Below are 17,767 nucleotides of genomic sequence, written 5' to 3'. Positions count from 1 at the left end.
ATGGTCAGGGTGGTTAGTGGTGACATGGTCAGGGTGGTGACATGGTTAGGGTGGTTAGTGGTGACATGGTCAGGGTGGTTAGTGGTGACATGGTCAGGGTGGTGACATGGCCAGGGTGGTGACATGGCCAGGGTGGTGACATGGTCAGGGTGTTTAGTGGTGACATGGTCAGGGTGGTTAGTGGTGACATGGTCAGGGTGTTTAGTGGTGACATGGTCAGGGTGGTGACATGGTCAGGGTGGTTAGTGGTGACATGGTCAGGGTGGTGACATGGCCAGGGTGGTGACATGGCCAGGGTGGTGACATGGTCAGGGTGTTTAGTGGCGACATGGTCAGGGTGGTTAGTGGTGACATGGTCAGGGTGTTTAGTGGTGACATGGTCAGGGTGGTGACATGGTCAGGGTGGTTAGTGGTGACATGGTCAGGGTGGTTAGTGGTGACATGGTCAGGGTGGTGACATGGTCAGGGTGGTTAGTGGTGACATGGTCAGGGTGGTGACATGGTCAGGGTGGTTAGTGGTGACATGGTCAAGGTGTTTAGTGGTGACATGGTCAGGGTGGTTAGTGGTGACATGGTCAGGGTGGTTAGTGGTGACATGGTCAAGGTGTTTAGTGGTGACATGGTCAGGGTGTTTAGTGGTGACATGGTCAGGGAAGCAACAAGCTCCATCTGTACACAGCTGATTGACACCACCAGAGGAACAAACACATGGGAGAGAAAAGGCAGAGCGAGTGATCGGTTACGAAATGATGGGTTCTTTTCAACCGATGCTGTTTCAAGTCGGCCCCTTCCTTCCTTTGATACATTTTTGATCACAGGCACAATCCCACGGGGTGGCCCCAAGCACACACACCTTCCCTCAGTGTCATCCCTTCATCTGTACCTCTGTGTGTGGACTGGATTATGCGTGTGTGTTTATGTGCACGCGGGCGTGTGTGCGCGAGACCAACCTCAGGCCATGCTGATTGACAGGGTGATAATCCAGTAGCCTCTTAAATGAGACACATCTGACTGACATCCTATGCTATGGCATTCACATGATGTGACAGATGACATGTCTGTTGTGTTCACACATACTGTAGATGAGTGAGATGACACACACACACACACACACACACACACACACACACACACACACACACACACACACACACACACACACACACACACACACACACACACACACACACACACACACACACACACACACACACACACACACACACACACACACGTGTGTTGGCGTGCACCTCTTCGTCGGTCATGTTGGGGGAGCTGCGTCTCTTGGTGCCAGCGTAGTGCAGCAGGGAGTGCAGCGCACGCAGACCAAAGTCATAGTGGTTCTGTTTAGACAACAAGTCAACCACCAGACGATACAGACTGATCACCTTCTGAGACAACTCCTGGAGGGAGAGAGGGAGAGAGAGAGAGAGAGATGGGAAATAATGAAAGAACATTATTAGGGGGTTATCGTCCTTGGACAAATAGGTTAAAAAATCACACCGGTGTGAAGTGAGTGGTGCAACTCCGTTGCACCCAGGGTGCTGGCCCGATTCCGGCGAGCCGCCCAGCGTCAGAAATGGTTGAGAAATGACAGTTACCCTGTGGGGGTCCCTCTACTGTACCCTCTACTGTACTGTCACTGTACTGTACTGTACTGGCACACCCAAAATCACCATATATACAGTTAATATGTGCGTGTGTGTTTGTGTGTGTGTTAGGTTGCGCACAGGTGGTGAAAAACAACAATGCTGTTTTCGTGCTCAGACGCACCCACCCAGTCAGCCAGCCAGCCAGGTACCCAGCCAGCCAGCCAGCCGCCCACCCACCCACCCACACAGCTCCGTAAGGGAGTGGTTGCACCATTCAAAAAATACAATTACACTCTAGAGATAAAAGGTAGAGACACAGACAGACAGACAGACAGACAGACAGACAGACAGACAGACAGACAGACAGACAGACAGACAGACAGACAGACAAGCCTAGGGGTGAGCAAAGCATGCTGGGAAATATATGCGGTTATACTTCCAGCAGGTGGCATGTATGTATGTGTGTGTGTGTGTGTGTGTGTGTGTGTGTGTGTGTGTGTGTGTGTGTGTGTGTGTGTGTGTGTGTGTGTGTGTGTGTGTGTGTGTGCGTGTGTGCACGTGTGTGTGTGTCTGTCGATTTACTCTGCTCCTACTGTACATGAAAGCCTTGACAACTCAAGAGCATGTAAAATGCATGCTTTTGTTTAAACATCTCCTCACACACAGGGGTCATCCCTCCCATCCCTCCACTCCTGAAGGGGAGGGGCTGTGCCCTCCATGACCCCTCACTGCTGCTGTTTTTACTTACGTACAAGAATATCAATACTGCAGCAATTTAGAAATACTCACTGTTACAAGGAAAAGTCTGGAATTATTAAAGTAGTATTAAATGTACATAGTTACGTAACTTATGTTCCACCACTGGTTGTGAGGTCCTCACAATATCCATTTCTCAAAGTCTACTACACCCCCGGCCCTCATAAGTATAGTAATGCACGCACGCACGCACGCACGCACGCACGCACGCACGCACGCACGCACGCACGCACGCACGCACGCACGCACGCACGCATGGCCGACATGCTAGGCTGAGCAGACGGTGGGCGTGCAGGACGTGAACGTCCCTCCAGTGCGTTCCAGCTGAAAGCTCAGTGCCCTCCCAGGCCAGGCCAACGTTCCCCTGCCACGCTGGAGGCCTTAGTTCTGCTCAACCACACCTCATCAACACACTGCTTGATGTGGGGTGTCATGGTGCCTCGTCTCCGTTCACACCATCGGGCCAAGTATTGCACAGCAATGGCGGTCCACGAAAAACGAAGACCATTCATCTAATTTTAAGACAATACAACTTAAAGTTAAAGTTCATTTGAAATTTGAGAACATTAGGTGTCGATCATGGACTTATATATAAACTATAGAGGGTAGACTGCCCCGCCCCCAGCTATTCATTTCAATGGAGGTTGCTCAGTGGCGTTTGAAGCACCCAGAGCAATGTTCTACTAATGCATTTTCTTGATTTGTGGGATAGTGCTAACTTCCCTGAACTCGCCTGAATCGATTCATGAGCGAGCGCTCTGTGTTAATCCCCAGCTGGGGGCTTGGTGTAGATAGATAGTTATAACATTAAACCCCAGCTGGGGGCTTGGTGTAGATAGATAGTTGTAACATTAAACCCCAGCTGGGGGCTTGGTGTAGATAGATAGTTATAACATTAAACCCCAGCTGGGGGCTTGGTGTAGATAGATAGTTATAACATTAAACCCCAGCTGGGGGCTTGGTGTAGATAGATAGTTATAACATTAAACCCCAGCTGGGGGCTTGGTGTAGATAGATAGTTATAACATTAAACCCCAGCTGGGGGCTTGGTGTAGATAGATAGTTATAACATTAAACCCCAGCTGGGGGCTTGGTGTAGATAGATAGTTATAACATTAAACCCCAGCTGGGGGCTTGGTGTAGATAGATAGTTATAACATTAAACCCCAGCTGGGGGCTTGGTGTAGATAGATAGTTATAACATTAAACCCCAGCTGGGGGCTTGGTGTAGATAGATAGTTATAACATTAAACCCCAGCTGGGGGCTTGGTGTAGATAGATAGTTATAACATTAAACCCCAGCTGGGGGCTTGGTGTAGATAGATAGTTATAACATTAAACCCCAGCTGGGGGCTTGGTGTAGATAGATAGTTATAACATTAAACCCCAGCTGGGGGCTTGGTGTAGATAGATAGTTATAACATTAAACCCCAGCTGGGGGCTTGGTGTAGATAGATAGTTATAACATTAAACCCCAGCTGGGGGCTTGGTGTAGATAGATAGTTATAACATTAAACCCCAGCTGGGGGCTTGGTGTAGATAGATAGTTATAACATTAAACCCCAGCTGGGGGCTTGGTGTAGATAGATAGTTATAACATTAAACCCCAGCTGGGGGCTTGGTGTAGATAGATAGTTATAACATTAAACCCCAGCTGGGGGCTTGGTGTAGATAGATAGTTATAACATCACTGTATAGTTCCAAACACTACTGTATACTGTAGTTCCAAACATACTGTATACTTGTATAGTGAATCCAAACACCACTAACGAACTTATCCACCCATCCACCCTCTCATCCTCCCTCCCGCCCTCCCTCCCTCCCTCCATCCCTCCATCCCTCCATCCATCCATCCCTCCATCCATCCACTCATCCCTCCCTCCATCCATCCAGCACTCATCCCTCCCTCCATCCATCCATCTGTTCATCCGTCCATCCATCCACATATCCTGCATCCATCCCTCCATCCATCCACTCATCCATCCATCCATCCATCCCTCCATCCACTCATCCATGCATCCATCCATCCACTCATCCCTCCATCCATCCATCCACTCATCCATCCACCCATCCCCTCGCTCCCTCCAGCATGGCTGGGCTGTGTCAGTTTAGAGTAGTGAGTGTTAACACGCATGGTGCAGTGAGGCTCCATTTTTACAGCAGCTTGCTGTGTACTCCCTCCGTCAGATAATTACTGTTCCCAACAGGAGACACATCTGCCACCATGCAGGCATCAGTGTGTGTGTGTGTGTGTGTGTGTGTGTGTGTGTGTGTGTGTGTGTGTGTGTGTGTGTGTGTGTGTGTGTGTGTGTGTGTGTGTGTGTGTGTGCGCGCGTGCGCGCACATGCGTGCGTGCGTGTACATGTGCAGTACGACTGCTGAGCTTGTTTTTTAAGCCCTGGTATGAAGTTCTGTGTGATTTAAATTGTTCAACACATGCTGGGTAGGCACTTGGGTCAATATTGGTTGTTTTAAATGTGCTCTATATATAAAGCTTGATTTGATTTGATTTTATGCTGTAATTCACTCAACTAAAGTATAAAATGGCATGGTGTAATTCCAACGCCAACCAAATAAGATCCTCTCAATCTGTGATCCCAACCCTGATCCAAACCGGAATCATTGATTAATTGTAAGGTATATAACGGTTTAGGTTTAAACCATTAAACAACCGTTTGGCTTGTGAGGACCAGGAACAGTTGTCTTTAGTCCTCACAATGTCTATTCATCATAATTCTACGATAGTGTTGATTGCGTCTAACTAAAACTATGACGAAAAATGATAGTCCGCTAGCTTTTTTTTCACTGATGAAAACGCTCACAAGCTCACAACGCATCACAATGTGACACTTTTTTTGTCTGTTGGTTTTATAAATATTTAACCAATGAATAAGTATTAACATAATAACTACATTGGATCCAGCGGAACACGGGTAATGGTTTGGTCATACAAGGTACACCTGACAGTGAAGACATACAGATGCATATTCTCTACGTTTGAAAGGAAAAGGCAAGGCAGTTTTTTTTTTTAATTGAATCCATCAGATAGATTTGACGATACTGCGTCTCTATCAGACTGGAGGAACTCAATCTCCAATCGGCTGATTGCCTGAGCTCTCCACATAAAAGAAGCCAAGTGTGTTTCATTAAGGCGCTGATAATTCAACAAGATATGTCCTTTAGAAACCAGCGCAGCATTCAGAGCGCTAGCAAAAAGATCACTGGGACTGGGGCTGTCCGTTTAGCGGATCCAAGCGGACAGTGCTGGAAAATGTACTCACATTTGTTACTTAAGTAACAGTATCAATACTGCGATGTAAAAATACTCTGTTCCAAGTAAAGAGTACAGAATACAGAAGTACAGAATGTCCCGTTTCAAGTTTTCAAATGTATGAAAATCACAAGAAAATAGCTGATCTACAAGCTCACAATGTGTCACATTGCGACGCATTATGAGCTAGTAGATCGGCTATTTTCAAATGGCCGAAATGTAAATGCACTGCCACTGAGATGATAACTGTATGTTTTGCATTGCAATAATACAAAATCTACAAAGGAACTAGTAACTAAAGTTGTCAAATAATTGAAGTGGAGTACACTATTTGCCTCTGAAATGTAGTGGAGTAGAAGTAAAAGTACAGAAAATGTGACGTAGTACAAATACCTCAAAATGTTACTTAAGTGCAGTACTTACTGTAAGTAAATGTACTTAGTTACTTTACACCACTGCACACGGATAACAAAGCAGACGAGGACATGCTTCCAATGAGTCCGTGAGGGTGATGCTAGCCTCGCGCAGTGCTTCACTTTTAGGGATTCAACTAACTATTTTAAATCCAGGCTCAAAACTCTGGTTTACTGAAAGGCATTTGAATCGTCCTGATATGGTGTTTTTGCTCTTATCTCATTGTTTCTAATGATCGCTTAAGTATGCTTCTGTGGGCACGGTGGCACAGTCGATAGTGCTGTCGCCTCACAGCTAGAAGGTCCTGGGTTCGATTCCCGCTGTGGGTGCTGGGGGCGTGTTCTCTCCTCCACGTCATCAGTGCCCACACCCAAGGCGGGGTTGGTGAAAGGGCCTTTCTGTGTGGAGTTTGCATGTTCTCCCCGTGTCCCCTAGGGTAGGTAGTAGGTACCCTCACAAAAAACATGCAGTAATCCTGGTCTCTAAACTACCTCCCCCTGGCCAATCCACGCGCTACGTCCGGCCGGGGAAACTCCCCCCTGTAAGGTGAAAAGAAGCAGCTTGGACTCAGGTCAGTCCGCTGCCCCCCCCCCCCCCCATGTTGGCAGAGGAAGTGTAGCGCCCAGGATTACATTAGATAATTGACACTGGGTGAAAAAAAAATGCACAACGCACAACGTATATGTTTATCACATTGATGCAGAGCCGTAGGAGATATTTGGAGTTCCTAGAATGAGCAAGCGCTCCCTCGCCCCGCTCATCCTACAAATGCAAATGTAGACTAGCGATGGTGAATGTAAAACCATGATGTAAACAAAAAGCCTTTTGATAGGAAGTCAAACGGAATGACGGAGTGTTTCTTCTTGTACATGGGTGATCTGGCAGTCCGTCAGCGCCACCTAGTGAACTGGCATGCACATTATAGTGTTTTCATTAAATGTGCGACTTTGTGTAAAGGCTCTATAAAACAAGAGAACGCAACGGGACTTTGCCGTTTTCTCTCTCGACCAGTTCTCGTGTAAAAGTGGTCTAAAATTCAGTAAGTGAAGACAGTGTGTGGGATTAGTCTTTTCCTACACTTCCAGTTAATTTATCCCGACGCACCTGCCGCCCCCGTATGAGCATAAGGACTATGTTCTTACACGTGCAGAATTGCCACGCAAAAACAGCTTGTACATCTGCTCCGTTTTCGAATATCCACATTGTTTTTGTATAATTGATCAAATCAATTTGTTCGATCAGCTGCTGCAACTCCGCTTAGTCTGACAGGCTGTTCAAAGCGGCCTCCTGTTGCATAGCAGCATCGCCTCTGCAGTTCACACTGAAATCATCTTCAGCAGCTTACAGGAACGTAGCAGCTGGTGGTGCCCAGTGGTGAAAAGTCATTGAGGTGTTTGTACTTGAGTGATTCCAATTTCCATTACTTTTACTTCTACTCCACTAAATCTCAGAGGCAAATATTGTACTTTTACTCCACTAGATTTATTTGAAAACTGTAGTTACTAGTTACTTTGTAGATTTTGATTATTATTACAAAACATACAGTAACCACATCAACGCTATATACATTTCGGACGATGTGACGCATTGTGAGCTTGTAGATCGGCTATTTTCAAGATTTGTATGCATTTGAAAACTTGAAATGGCACATTCTGCATAATGAGTACTTTAAGTACATTTTGATGCCAATACTTTTGTACGTTTACTCAAGTACATTTTTAATTCCGGACTTTTACTTGTAACAGAGTAGTTATACATTGCAGTATTGATACTTTTACTTAAGTAAAAAATGCAAGTATTTTTTCCACCACTGGTACCATGCAGCCTTGAACGCTAATGGAGGGAATCATCAGCGTGTGTTCCTTCCTCGTTTTGATGAGCGCTGAATGTAGCCGCACTTGTAGAGCAAATTCAAATGCTGTGGAGTGTGAATGAAGGGGCGTCGATCACTAGACAACACGTACTCTCATGTGGAGGTGGCTCTCAATGCTGAACCTGTGTGACTTTTGAGTTTTCCTCACAAGTAGGCATTTCAAAGAACCTCTGTGACTTTTAAGATTTCTACAGAAGCAGGCATTTCAAAGCTCTCAAAGTTTTTTTTTTGTTTTTTGTGCGCGTTTCATACTTTTGACAGTGTGTACAAATATATCAATGCTGTCGGGTGTATGTCCAAAACACTTTGCAGGAACTGGAAATTACATATTTTCAACACAAATCTTCTCTGTGTCTCTACAAAACCTTTTCGGATAGGAGTCTGCTGCCAAAGACATAGATTTAGGGTCCTTGCCATGAAAATGCTTGAGAACCCCTGCCAAAAGGGCGAGGTCGCGAGCACGCATCCGCCTGGGTGACAGCCGACTGCTGGACAAGCGCTGGCACTTTGGCATGGGGGGTCAGATCAACATATGGAATGAATTCTGTACTGTCTATAGATGGAGCGTGTCTTGAGTGTACAGGTTTTGATGAGGTCAGATCAACATATGGAATGTCATAACAGGTCAGCTCCATATATGGAGATCTAAGGGTCTGTTGAGAACTCTAGTTTTCGCCGGCTGCCGGGCGCGGCTGCACTAATAACTTTGGGGCAGGCCCGTCTAGATTTTAAATGGACAGGTATCAGTCAAAAGGGAGACATCGAAGAGGAAGGATGGATGGGGAAGGATCAACATAATGGAATGACATCAGGGATCTCCATATATGGGCTTAATATTGATGATGAAGTATAAAAACTCCAAAGAGAGACTGCTTTTCTCTCTATAAAGCCCATGAACAAACCTCTAATACTTAGACTAGAAAATACTCAGGCAAAAATACGGAGCATGAAGTCAACAGCAGACAGATGAATGAAGGTTTCGGAGTTCCATTTTATTTGCAGAGAGTACAAGACATCATTCACAGCCATGGGACTGGCCCACCCGCCTCACGGCGTGTGAGCCACTGAACTAACTGTTTTAGCATTTTCAGTAGACCTTATACAACTCAAACACAGAGACAACAAAGGGAAGAATGCAAAGGTGATCCCAACCCCCCTTTACCAAAATGGTCATGTCTAAATAAGGTATTGGTCACCAGGAAGGACAACAGGAGACCTCTGGTCTGAATGCTCCTAGATCAGAGTAGGCCTGGCTATTTAGCATAGGTGCCAGCTGTGAAGAATGGTGCCTGAATGTCTAGCCTTTTGGTCCTGTAGGTGAGACCATAGTATTATCAGGCTTACTATTTTAGATGTGAATTTAGTCTGTCTATAGTTTAACATTATTTAGCGATATTAATGAAATGTGGTTCCAAAATATACGACATTCCTCCCTTGCTAAACGTACTACACGTTTATCACAAAATAAAAGGAACCACATTTGGACCCCCTCCCTTGACACTAAGAAAAGATAAAATTAAAAACAACAGATAGGCCTAAGACAAACAAACAATTACATTAGAATTCAAATGGTTACAGAGACAAACGGAATCAAGGTTACATAACTTCTTCAGGCAATTCTCATTACATACACTATACACATAACTAAATTTCGGTTCAGCATCAGTAGAATCTTTTAGTGTTCTATTAAAATCTAATCTGAAATGTTGATTGATTACAAATAAGCGAGATCGGGCGTGTTTATGGCTTGGGACCGCCAGGCCCAACCCTGCTAATCAACACATTAAAAACTAGACACCACTATAAAGCGAAAAAACATCCTATACTACACTGCTTAATTTAGGACATGCTATAACATATACGTTTATAATGCTTGAAATAAAATTCTGCTCTACTAAGGTAGTACTACGCATCACGTCCAGTTGATAACGCAGGTAAAAATACGTTAACAGGCCAGAGTCTAAGCAATATTCAACTAATATTCTCTACACGTCTCTAGGAAATTACCTCATTGTTCCATAAGTAGGCTACTCATGACTCAACTTATCAAATTATACGACAAAAACATACAATCAACATAATGCCTACTAATTCATGTTGAAAACAATATATCTTCTCTTCCAATTTGTCTAGTATGCAATTAAAAACACTTTCACAACAATACCTATAACCTCTCTGTCCATCAGTCACCACGCACGGGCAGCAAGGCTGTACAGTTCCTTGACGCACCGCCACGGAGATGTGTCCTTTTTCGGCCCGTGTCGTCTGCAAATGTGTGATCAGTACATTGCATATTACACGGCCGCTGTTTGACACTGTCCTCTTGTCCATTTCGAAATGAATTCTACACACCTCCTCCTCCCTTCAGTCATGAACCACAACACATGACTGACAAAGCGAATTCACGAGAACCGCGGATGGTCACCAAAGCAGACCGCGTAGCCCGTAGAGCAACTGCCTCGCCTTGCCGTCGCCGAGCAGAGCAGAGCCGAAGAAGCGGGTCCCCCCGCCTCCCTTTGACCGCCGATCGCCGAGTAGATGAAGCCAAGGATCCCCCTCGAATCGCCGCCGAGCATCGCCGCCCCTCTGGTAGGAGATCCGCTGCTCCCCGCCGAGACGTGAAGAGAAGCATGTTCCCCGTCGACGCGCTGTGGAGGGCCCCTCCCTCCTGGTCCACACCGGAGATCCGGAGCGCACCGTCTGCGCCGTTGTTCCCCATCCGAAGAGAAGACCACTTCCCCCCGCTGTAGACGAACGCCGTTCCGCCAAAAAATCAAACCAACCACCAACCGCCAAAATTAGACTGAAATATCCAAAAAGCCCCGCCGGCTCTCTTCTGCCTGACGCAAAAAAATGCATCAAAGACACCGGTTACGTCGCACCAATTGAAGTATAAAAACTCCAAAGAGAGACTGCTTTTCTCTCTATAAAGCCCATGAACAAACCTCTAATACTTAGACTAGAAAATACTCAGGCAAAAATACGGAGCATGAAGTCAACAGCAGACAGATGAATGAAGGTTTCGGAGTTCCATTTTATTTGCAGAGAGTACAAGACATCATTCACAGCCATGGGACTGGCCCACCCGCCTCACGGCGTGTGAGCCACTGAACTAACTGTTTTAGCATTTTCAGTAGACCTTATACAACTCAAACACAGAGACAACAAAGGGAAGAATGCAAAGGTGATCCCAACCCCCCTTTACCAAAATGGTCATGTCTAAATAAGGTATTGGTCACCAGGAAGGACAACAGGAGACCTCTGGTCTGAATGCTCCTAGATCAGAGTAGGCCTGGCTATTTAGCATAGGTGCCAGCTGTGAAGAATGGTGCCTGAATGTCTAGCCTTTTGGTCCTGTAGGTGAGACCATAGTATTATCAGGCTTACTATTTTAGATGTGAATTTAGTCTGTCTATAGTTTAACATTATTTAGCGATATTAATGAAATGTGGTTCCAAAATATACGACAATGACATCAGGGATCTCCATCCCTAATGATGTCACGTGATGTCACGAGGTGAAAAACAAACTAACCAACTAACTACCTGACTGACGGACGGGAATTGCACGTTTTCATAGTAAATGCGACCTGCAGTCTCTACAAAATGTCCACATTAGGACTTCACATTACCTCGCACTTGCCGAAGCCTTCTCCAAACAGCGTGATGTGGGCGATGACAGCAGAGTCAGGCACCACCATGGAGAACGGTCTGAACATGCACGCGAGGTTGTCTGGAAGCTCCCTATGGCCGTTGTGACCTGCAAAAACACAATCATATTTGTCTGAAGTGAGGGAGAGAGGGGCGCCCACTCTGGCTTGATGCACTGTATTTCCCTTTTGTGCGGTTCTGTTCGTATTTTTCTTCTGTATTTATTCAATTAGGCCACTTAAACATGCATTATAATTATATTGGCCAGTTACTTGTGACATTATTTTTGCAAAACACTGCTCCATCTCAACACAATAGTTTCCCACCAGCGTAGGGCTGATTCAGTGTCACACCGAATTTGAATATTACAATCCAATCCAAAACAGCGACCTAATTGTTCCTCTTTCTTTTGAATCGAGGCAAAGTGTTTACCCCATAAAAGCATCAACCTGACAAACCTGTATGAATTACTCAGGCACCACCACCCAAATGAACATAGTTTGACGCGACTCTGATGCATTTCCACGTGCAAGGACCTCGTTTGTTGAGGTCATGCTGGGTTGCTTTAAAGTCACATGCTTTCATATGCTATTACACATAAAGCAGGGGTGGCAATATTCTTGTTTTTCTGACCAACCGGCTCACATAACGTTGGGTTTAATTTCACACAGTTTCATCATGTTAATGCGTGCAGTTCTGCAGCCAAAAGCAGCATGTTATTGATCTGGTGATCTTTCATGGAGGTGACATCATGAAGAGTTTCTGTGATTGTGTTGACTTTATGTCGTGAGCTCATTTTCTTGGGCAAATTTCCAATGCTGTAGACAAACGTATATTGTTTTATGACTGCCATATGCTGTAATGCATGGATGTTGTCTTTACGTATGTTTTTAAAGTGTACTCTTTAGCCAATGGGATAGAGATCCAAATGAAAATGAAATCAAACTTATAACAAGATAAAGATTTATAGTATTTCAGTGTCTTAGACCTATAGTCAAGGAGGTAATTATTTTAAAAAAAATCCTTGATTTATTACATGGCTTGGTTGAATGCATGATTCTGATTGGTCAGTCGCTGAATTCAGCGGTGTGTTATTTCTTGATAATGTCCGCTCCGCTCTATAACAGACTGTCTAATCAAAGACTCAGAGCACCTGGCTGCGCTGCTTGGATTTGATTGAAGCGAGAAATAGACGATGCAGTAACCGAAAATTGATTCTATTTGATCAACACTCACTTCCTCGTTTTCCCAGGCGACAGTGCTGCAGCTGGGCAGGCGACCAGCGCGACACTTATCCTTCAGGATGTTTAAATACTGAGACAAAGTCGAGTCGGTCATTATTTCTCAACAACTACCGTTGTGTCATACATTATCATAAGATTCCAATTAAAAAATAGCAAAAGAAGCAGACTCGAGAACTACTTTTAAACTGACCAGCTCAACAAGATCTACCCACCCACAAACATATTATCCCATTGCTGTTTAATAGTTTTAAACAGTTACCTGAGGCGTTAGATATAAGACAAACACTTAAAATGGGAAATAGAAGGGCAAAATGGAATTGGCATAGGTTTTTTAACTTTGTAATGTTTGTCTGCAACACTCTTGAAAACAATGTATTGCTTTGTGGGTTTGAGCTGACCTTTTTATGTCATGTATCAATCAAGTCACCTTAATTGGCAGATGCCAAAAAAGGTTTTTTATTATATTTTAGGAGCATATCATGTGGTCTACTTGGCTGCACAACCTATGTGATCTACTGGTAGATCGCGATCTACCTTTTGGGCACCCCTGCTGTAGTGTGATCAAGTAGGGCGATAATGTACAGAAAAAACATACAAAGTTTCTGACTGACAGCAACGATATATTCTGAATAGCAGGTTGCCTGGCTATAGGGCAGGGGTTTTCAACTGATTTTGACCCAGGGACCACCATCCTGACTAGGAGCAACCTGGGGACCACCACCCTGACTAGGAGCAACCTGGGGACCACCACCCTGACTAGGAGCAACCTGGGGACCACCACCCTGACTAGGAGCAACCTGGGGACCACCACCCTGACTAGGAGCAACCTGGGGACCACCACCCTGACTAGGAGCAACCTGGGGACCACCACCCTGACTAGGAGCAACCTGGGGACCACCACTATTGTGTCGGGTGGGTCCATCATATAGACCCACCTGACACTATAGTGGTGGGGATCCATGGGTTAAGAAGATTAGGCTTCATCTACATCCATGAGCTGGACAAAAACAAGTTATCCTATTGACCTGAATATAAGACCTTTTTTTTCAATGGAAATATCCTAAAAAAAAAATAGGGTCGTATTATAAGCGGGGACTAGACTATTTGGTCTTTTGTTCTTTTTCCACTAATGAGTCTTGAAATATGGGGGTCGTCGTATAATCAGAGACATATGATACAAGACGTTAGTTATAGTTTTCAAAGCATTACCGGTAAAGAGCGTGATATCTTTTGGCAAGAAGCACAACCTTTCTGTTGGATACAGGGCGGCCACATCTGAATGCTATCAACTATATTTACAAAGGTATTTTTTTCCCTGGACCAAACAGGACAGTCCTCTCTCAAAGTTATTAACATGCAAACAAGAAACAAGAGTAGCAAATAAAAGTAAAAGTAAATATGTTTGTTTGTTTGTTTATTTATTATTATTTGTACAAAAAATATATATATATATGATCGCATGGCCAGGGACCACCTGCAATACCTCCGGATCACCAGCTGAAAGCCCATGTCCTGGGGTATTGGACAGTGTGCGTGCGTGCGGTGCGTGCGTGCGTGCGTGCGTGCGTGCGTACCCACCAGGGTTCATGGTGATGAAGATGCCGCAGGATGGGACAAGGCGGATGGGGCGCTGGTCGTAAACAAAGCGGTCCTGTCCCGTTGCCAGGGCGACCTGGATGGCGCGGATCCGCTGGGCCAGCACCGACTGCACGCCCACGCTGACGCGGTTGAACTCGTCGAAACAGCCCCACGCTCCCATCTGCTCCGTGGGGGACAGAGTACTTAAGTAAACGTATCAATACTGCAACGTGCAAATACTCCATTACATGTACTTGAGTAAGAGGACGAAAGTATTGGCTTCAAAATGCCAAAAGTAGAAAGTACTCGATATGCAGAATGTCCCGCTTCAAGTTATCAAATGTATAAAAAAAATCATTTGAAAATAGCCGATCTACAAGCTTATAGATCGGCTATTTTCAAATGGCCGGAATGTACAGTATATAATGACTGAAGTGGTTTGTAATAATAATCTACAAAGAAAAATAATCAACTAAAGTTTTCAAATGTAGTGGAGGAAAAGTACAATATTTAAATCTGAAATGCAGTGGAGTAGAAGTAAAAGTATATAGAAAATGGGAAATATAGTACTCAAGTAAAGTATAAATACAGTAGTTCATAATTGTACTTAAGTACTGTACTTAAGTACTGTACTGTACTTAAAGGGGAAAACCACCCATTTTCAACATTTTACTATGTCATTAATATACCTTAGAGCTGTTGTGTGGAAATAATAAAAAAGTCACCCCATTCTGTGTTTCACCATGTTAATGATTTTTTTCAGACCTCTAGTTCTAGGAAACACAAAATCGGGGGGACTTTTTTATTATTTCCACACAACAGCTCTAAGGTATATTAATGTCATAGTAAAATGTTGAAAATGAGTGGAATGCCCCTTTAAGTACTTGGGTAAAGTACCTAAACACGCAAAATCTCAACATTGGCACATATTGAGTTAATGGCCTATAACTTCATCGTACAAGTGTCGCACAAAAGCATTGAGAATAGCAATCTACTGTACAAGCTCACAATGTGTCACGACTTTTCAGGATTCAAATTCAAAAATAGCAAAAGTAGCAGATCAACAAGCTCTAAACGTGGCACGGTCAAGCTTGTAGATCTGCCACTTTTGCAGTTGGGCATACATTTACAAAAAAAAGCACACAAAAAACACCAAAAAAAAGATAAGGTTTCAGCAACGATATCATATGAGTTCTGTTTTTAGATTCAAAGGGCTCAGGTCTAATCACAATCACTGCCCCCATCATCATCATCATCATCAGGGTTGCACATAACCAGGTGCGCATGCATGGTCAAAATAAATGTTGCGGAATGAAAAGCCCTCACAATACTGCCGCTAGTACAAACATTTACTAGCTCTGGTACTTGCTGTAAGTAGACTTAGAAATAAAACTAGTGACAATAGTGGCTCTTATTTTGAAGAGGAAGCCGTTTCGGTTGTAACCAAATAGCTGCCATGACATGTTGTTATGATGCGGTACGAAGCGCTAGAATAACCAAGTAAACAAGAACCCACATGGATCAAACACAAGCTTTTAGCCATGAGTTCATATATTTACGATCAAACATGGAACCTCTGTAGCATTATAGGTGCAGTAGTGTGTCATGCTAGAGTAGAGACGTCCGCCCGCAGTGCCCACCAAGCAGCATCTCCAGGTGCTCCTCTGAGAACTAACCCAAAACGATTATGTGCACCCCTGATCATCATCATCATTATGCCCACCTGTGCCAGGCCAGAGTACATGCGTGCCATGCACTTGTAGTCCAGTCCCTCGGAGCAGTTGACCACGATGACGTGCATGCCCAGGGCCTTGCCCAGGTCTTTGACCGTCTCCGTCTTGCCCGTCCCCGCCGGCCCTTTAAGAGAGCCCCCCCGATGGAGGTGGAGGGCTGTAGTCAATGCCATGAAGCACCTGGAAAAAGAACACGGCGCACGCACACACACACACACACACACACACACACACACACACACACACACACACACACACACACACACACACACACACACACACACACACACACACACACACACACACACACACACACACACACACACACACACACACACACACACACACACACACACACACACACACACACACACACACACACACACACACAGCATTGGAAAAAGTACTGTTTTAATTAAGTAAAAGTACCAACGCTGCAATGTAGACCTACTCTGTAGTAGTAGAAAGGTATTTGATATGAAAATGTACTTTACTATATGAAAATGTACTTTAACTCTTTGACTATCGCCATTGAACTCCGACACTATCGCTTCCCCGTCGACAAGATGCACAGGATCTTTTATTTAGAAAAAACCCAAATCGCCCCATATGAACCGGAAGTGAAATCGCCTATAATTAATGTGTCGATCTTAACTTTAAAAGTCATCAGAAGTGTTAATATTGTAACGATGATTCAGAAATGAGCCCCTAACATCGCCGTCCTGTTGAATCACCTCAATCTGAGCTTCGATACCAAGAAAAATGCTGCTAAAGATCGCGGCCATTACATTACAAATGTTTTGAAATGTGTAAATGGACCCTAGCACTTGCCCTAGCCTAGCCCCTTAGATAGCACATTATGTAGACTTAGATAGTTTTTTAAACAGACTTATAGCTTGTTACGTAGACAGCTCTAGAATTGCATTTTATGTAGTCATAGCACTTTATAGTACACATGTATAATATATTATATAGTATAGTATGTATAGTTTACATAGATACTCCACTGTTACGTTCTTAGTTTACGCATGATTCATGATAACTACTTTTTATATATGTGATGTATGCCATGCTTTTGTTATTGCTTAATGTAAATCGCTCTGGATTAAGAGCGTCTGCTAAATGCCTAAATTGTAAATTGTAATTGTTTATGCAGGGCATGTCATTATAGACCAAAATAGACAAACAACGGCAACAACAGCTGAATATTTTGGTGAAAGCTGACAGACACTTTGTGAAAATACGCAAACGTGAAAACAGACATAGGATTTTTATGTAAAGGCACAGCCAGCAGTAAAGCCAAAGCATGTGGCATCTAAGGCAGTTAGAAAATAGAAATATCGTGACTTTAAAAAGTTTAAATTCCCACTAATTGCACACAGTTAGACCCAGCTAATGATATGCCCAGCAACAGCTCCAATACTTTTGACAACATAATTACGCAGCAACATATTGTGTCAGCTTGAAATAATTATGTCAAGCTGAGGTGTTAGCCAGTGATTATTATATTGCACAGACAATGTCACCGCTCGCCTCCGCCTGCACTAATGGAATTGAGTAATTATACAGGATGGTAATTACGGTGGAAATTAGCCGGTGTGAATGTCCCCAGAATAGGACTTGTGATCAGTGTGCCTGATACTAAACGCTCCAACT

The 17,767-nt window shown here is 44.2% G+C and overlaps 1 protein-coding gene across 1 annotated transcript in view; it reads right to left on the bottom strand.

Annotated features, from left to right (window-relative positions):
- Positions 1-17,767, bottom strand: part of LOC306913850 (dynein axonemal heavy chain 2-like) — a gene marked incomplete at its 3' end in the record, with an annotated part of 263,300 nt that overhangs the window by 10,790 nt on the left and 234,743 nt on the right. Inside the window, exons 38-41 of the mRNA XM_079490662.1 lie at positions 16,102-16,291; positions 14,379-14,559; positions 11,538-11,665; positions 1,251-1,403 (exon numbers count right to left, since the gene is read on the bottom strand). Coding sequence (XP_079346788.1) covers positions 1,251-1,403; positions 11,538-11,665; positions 14,379-14,559; positions 16,102-16,291 — 652 coding nt within the window. The remainder of the gene's footprint in view (positions 1-1,250; positions 1,404-11,537; positions 11,666-14,378; positions 14,560-16,101; positions 16,292-17,767) is intronic.

Source organism: Electrona antarctica (assembly GCF_951216825.1).
Source record: "Electrona antarctica genome assembly, chromosome: 21".
Lineage (NCBI taxonomy): Eukaryota > Metazoa > Chordata > Actinopteri > Myctophiformes > Myctophidae > Electrona > Electrona antarctica.
The sequence above is the reverse complement of the archived record's forward strand: the minus strand, read 5'-3'. Positions and strand labels throughout refer to the sequence as shown.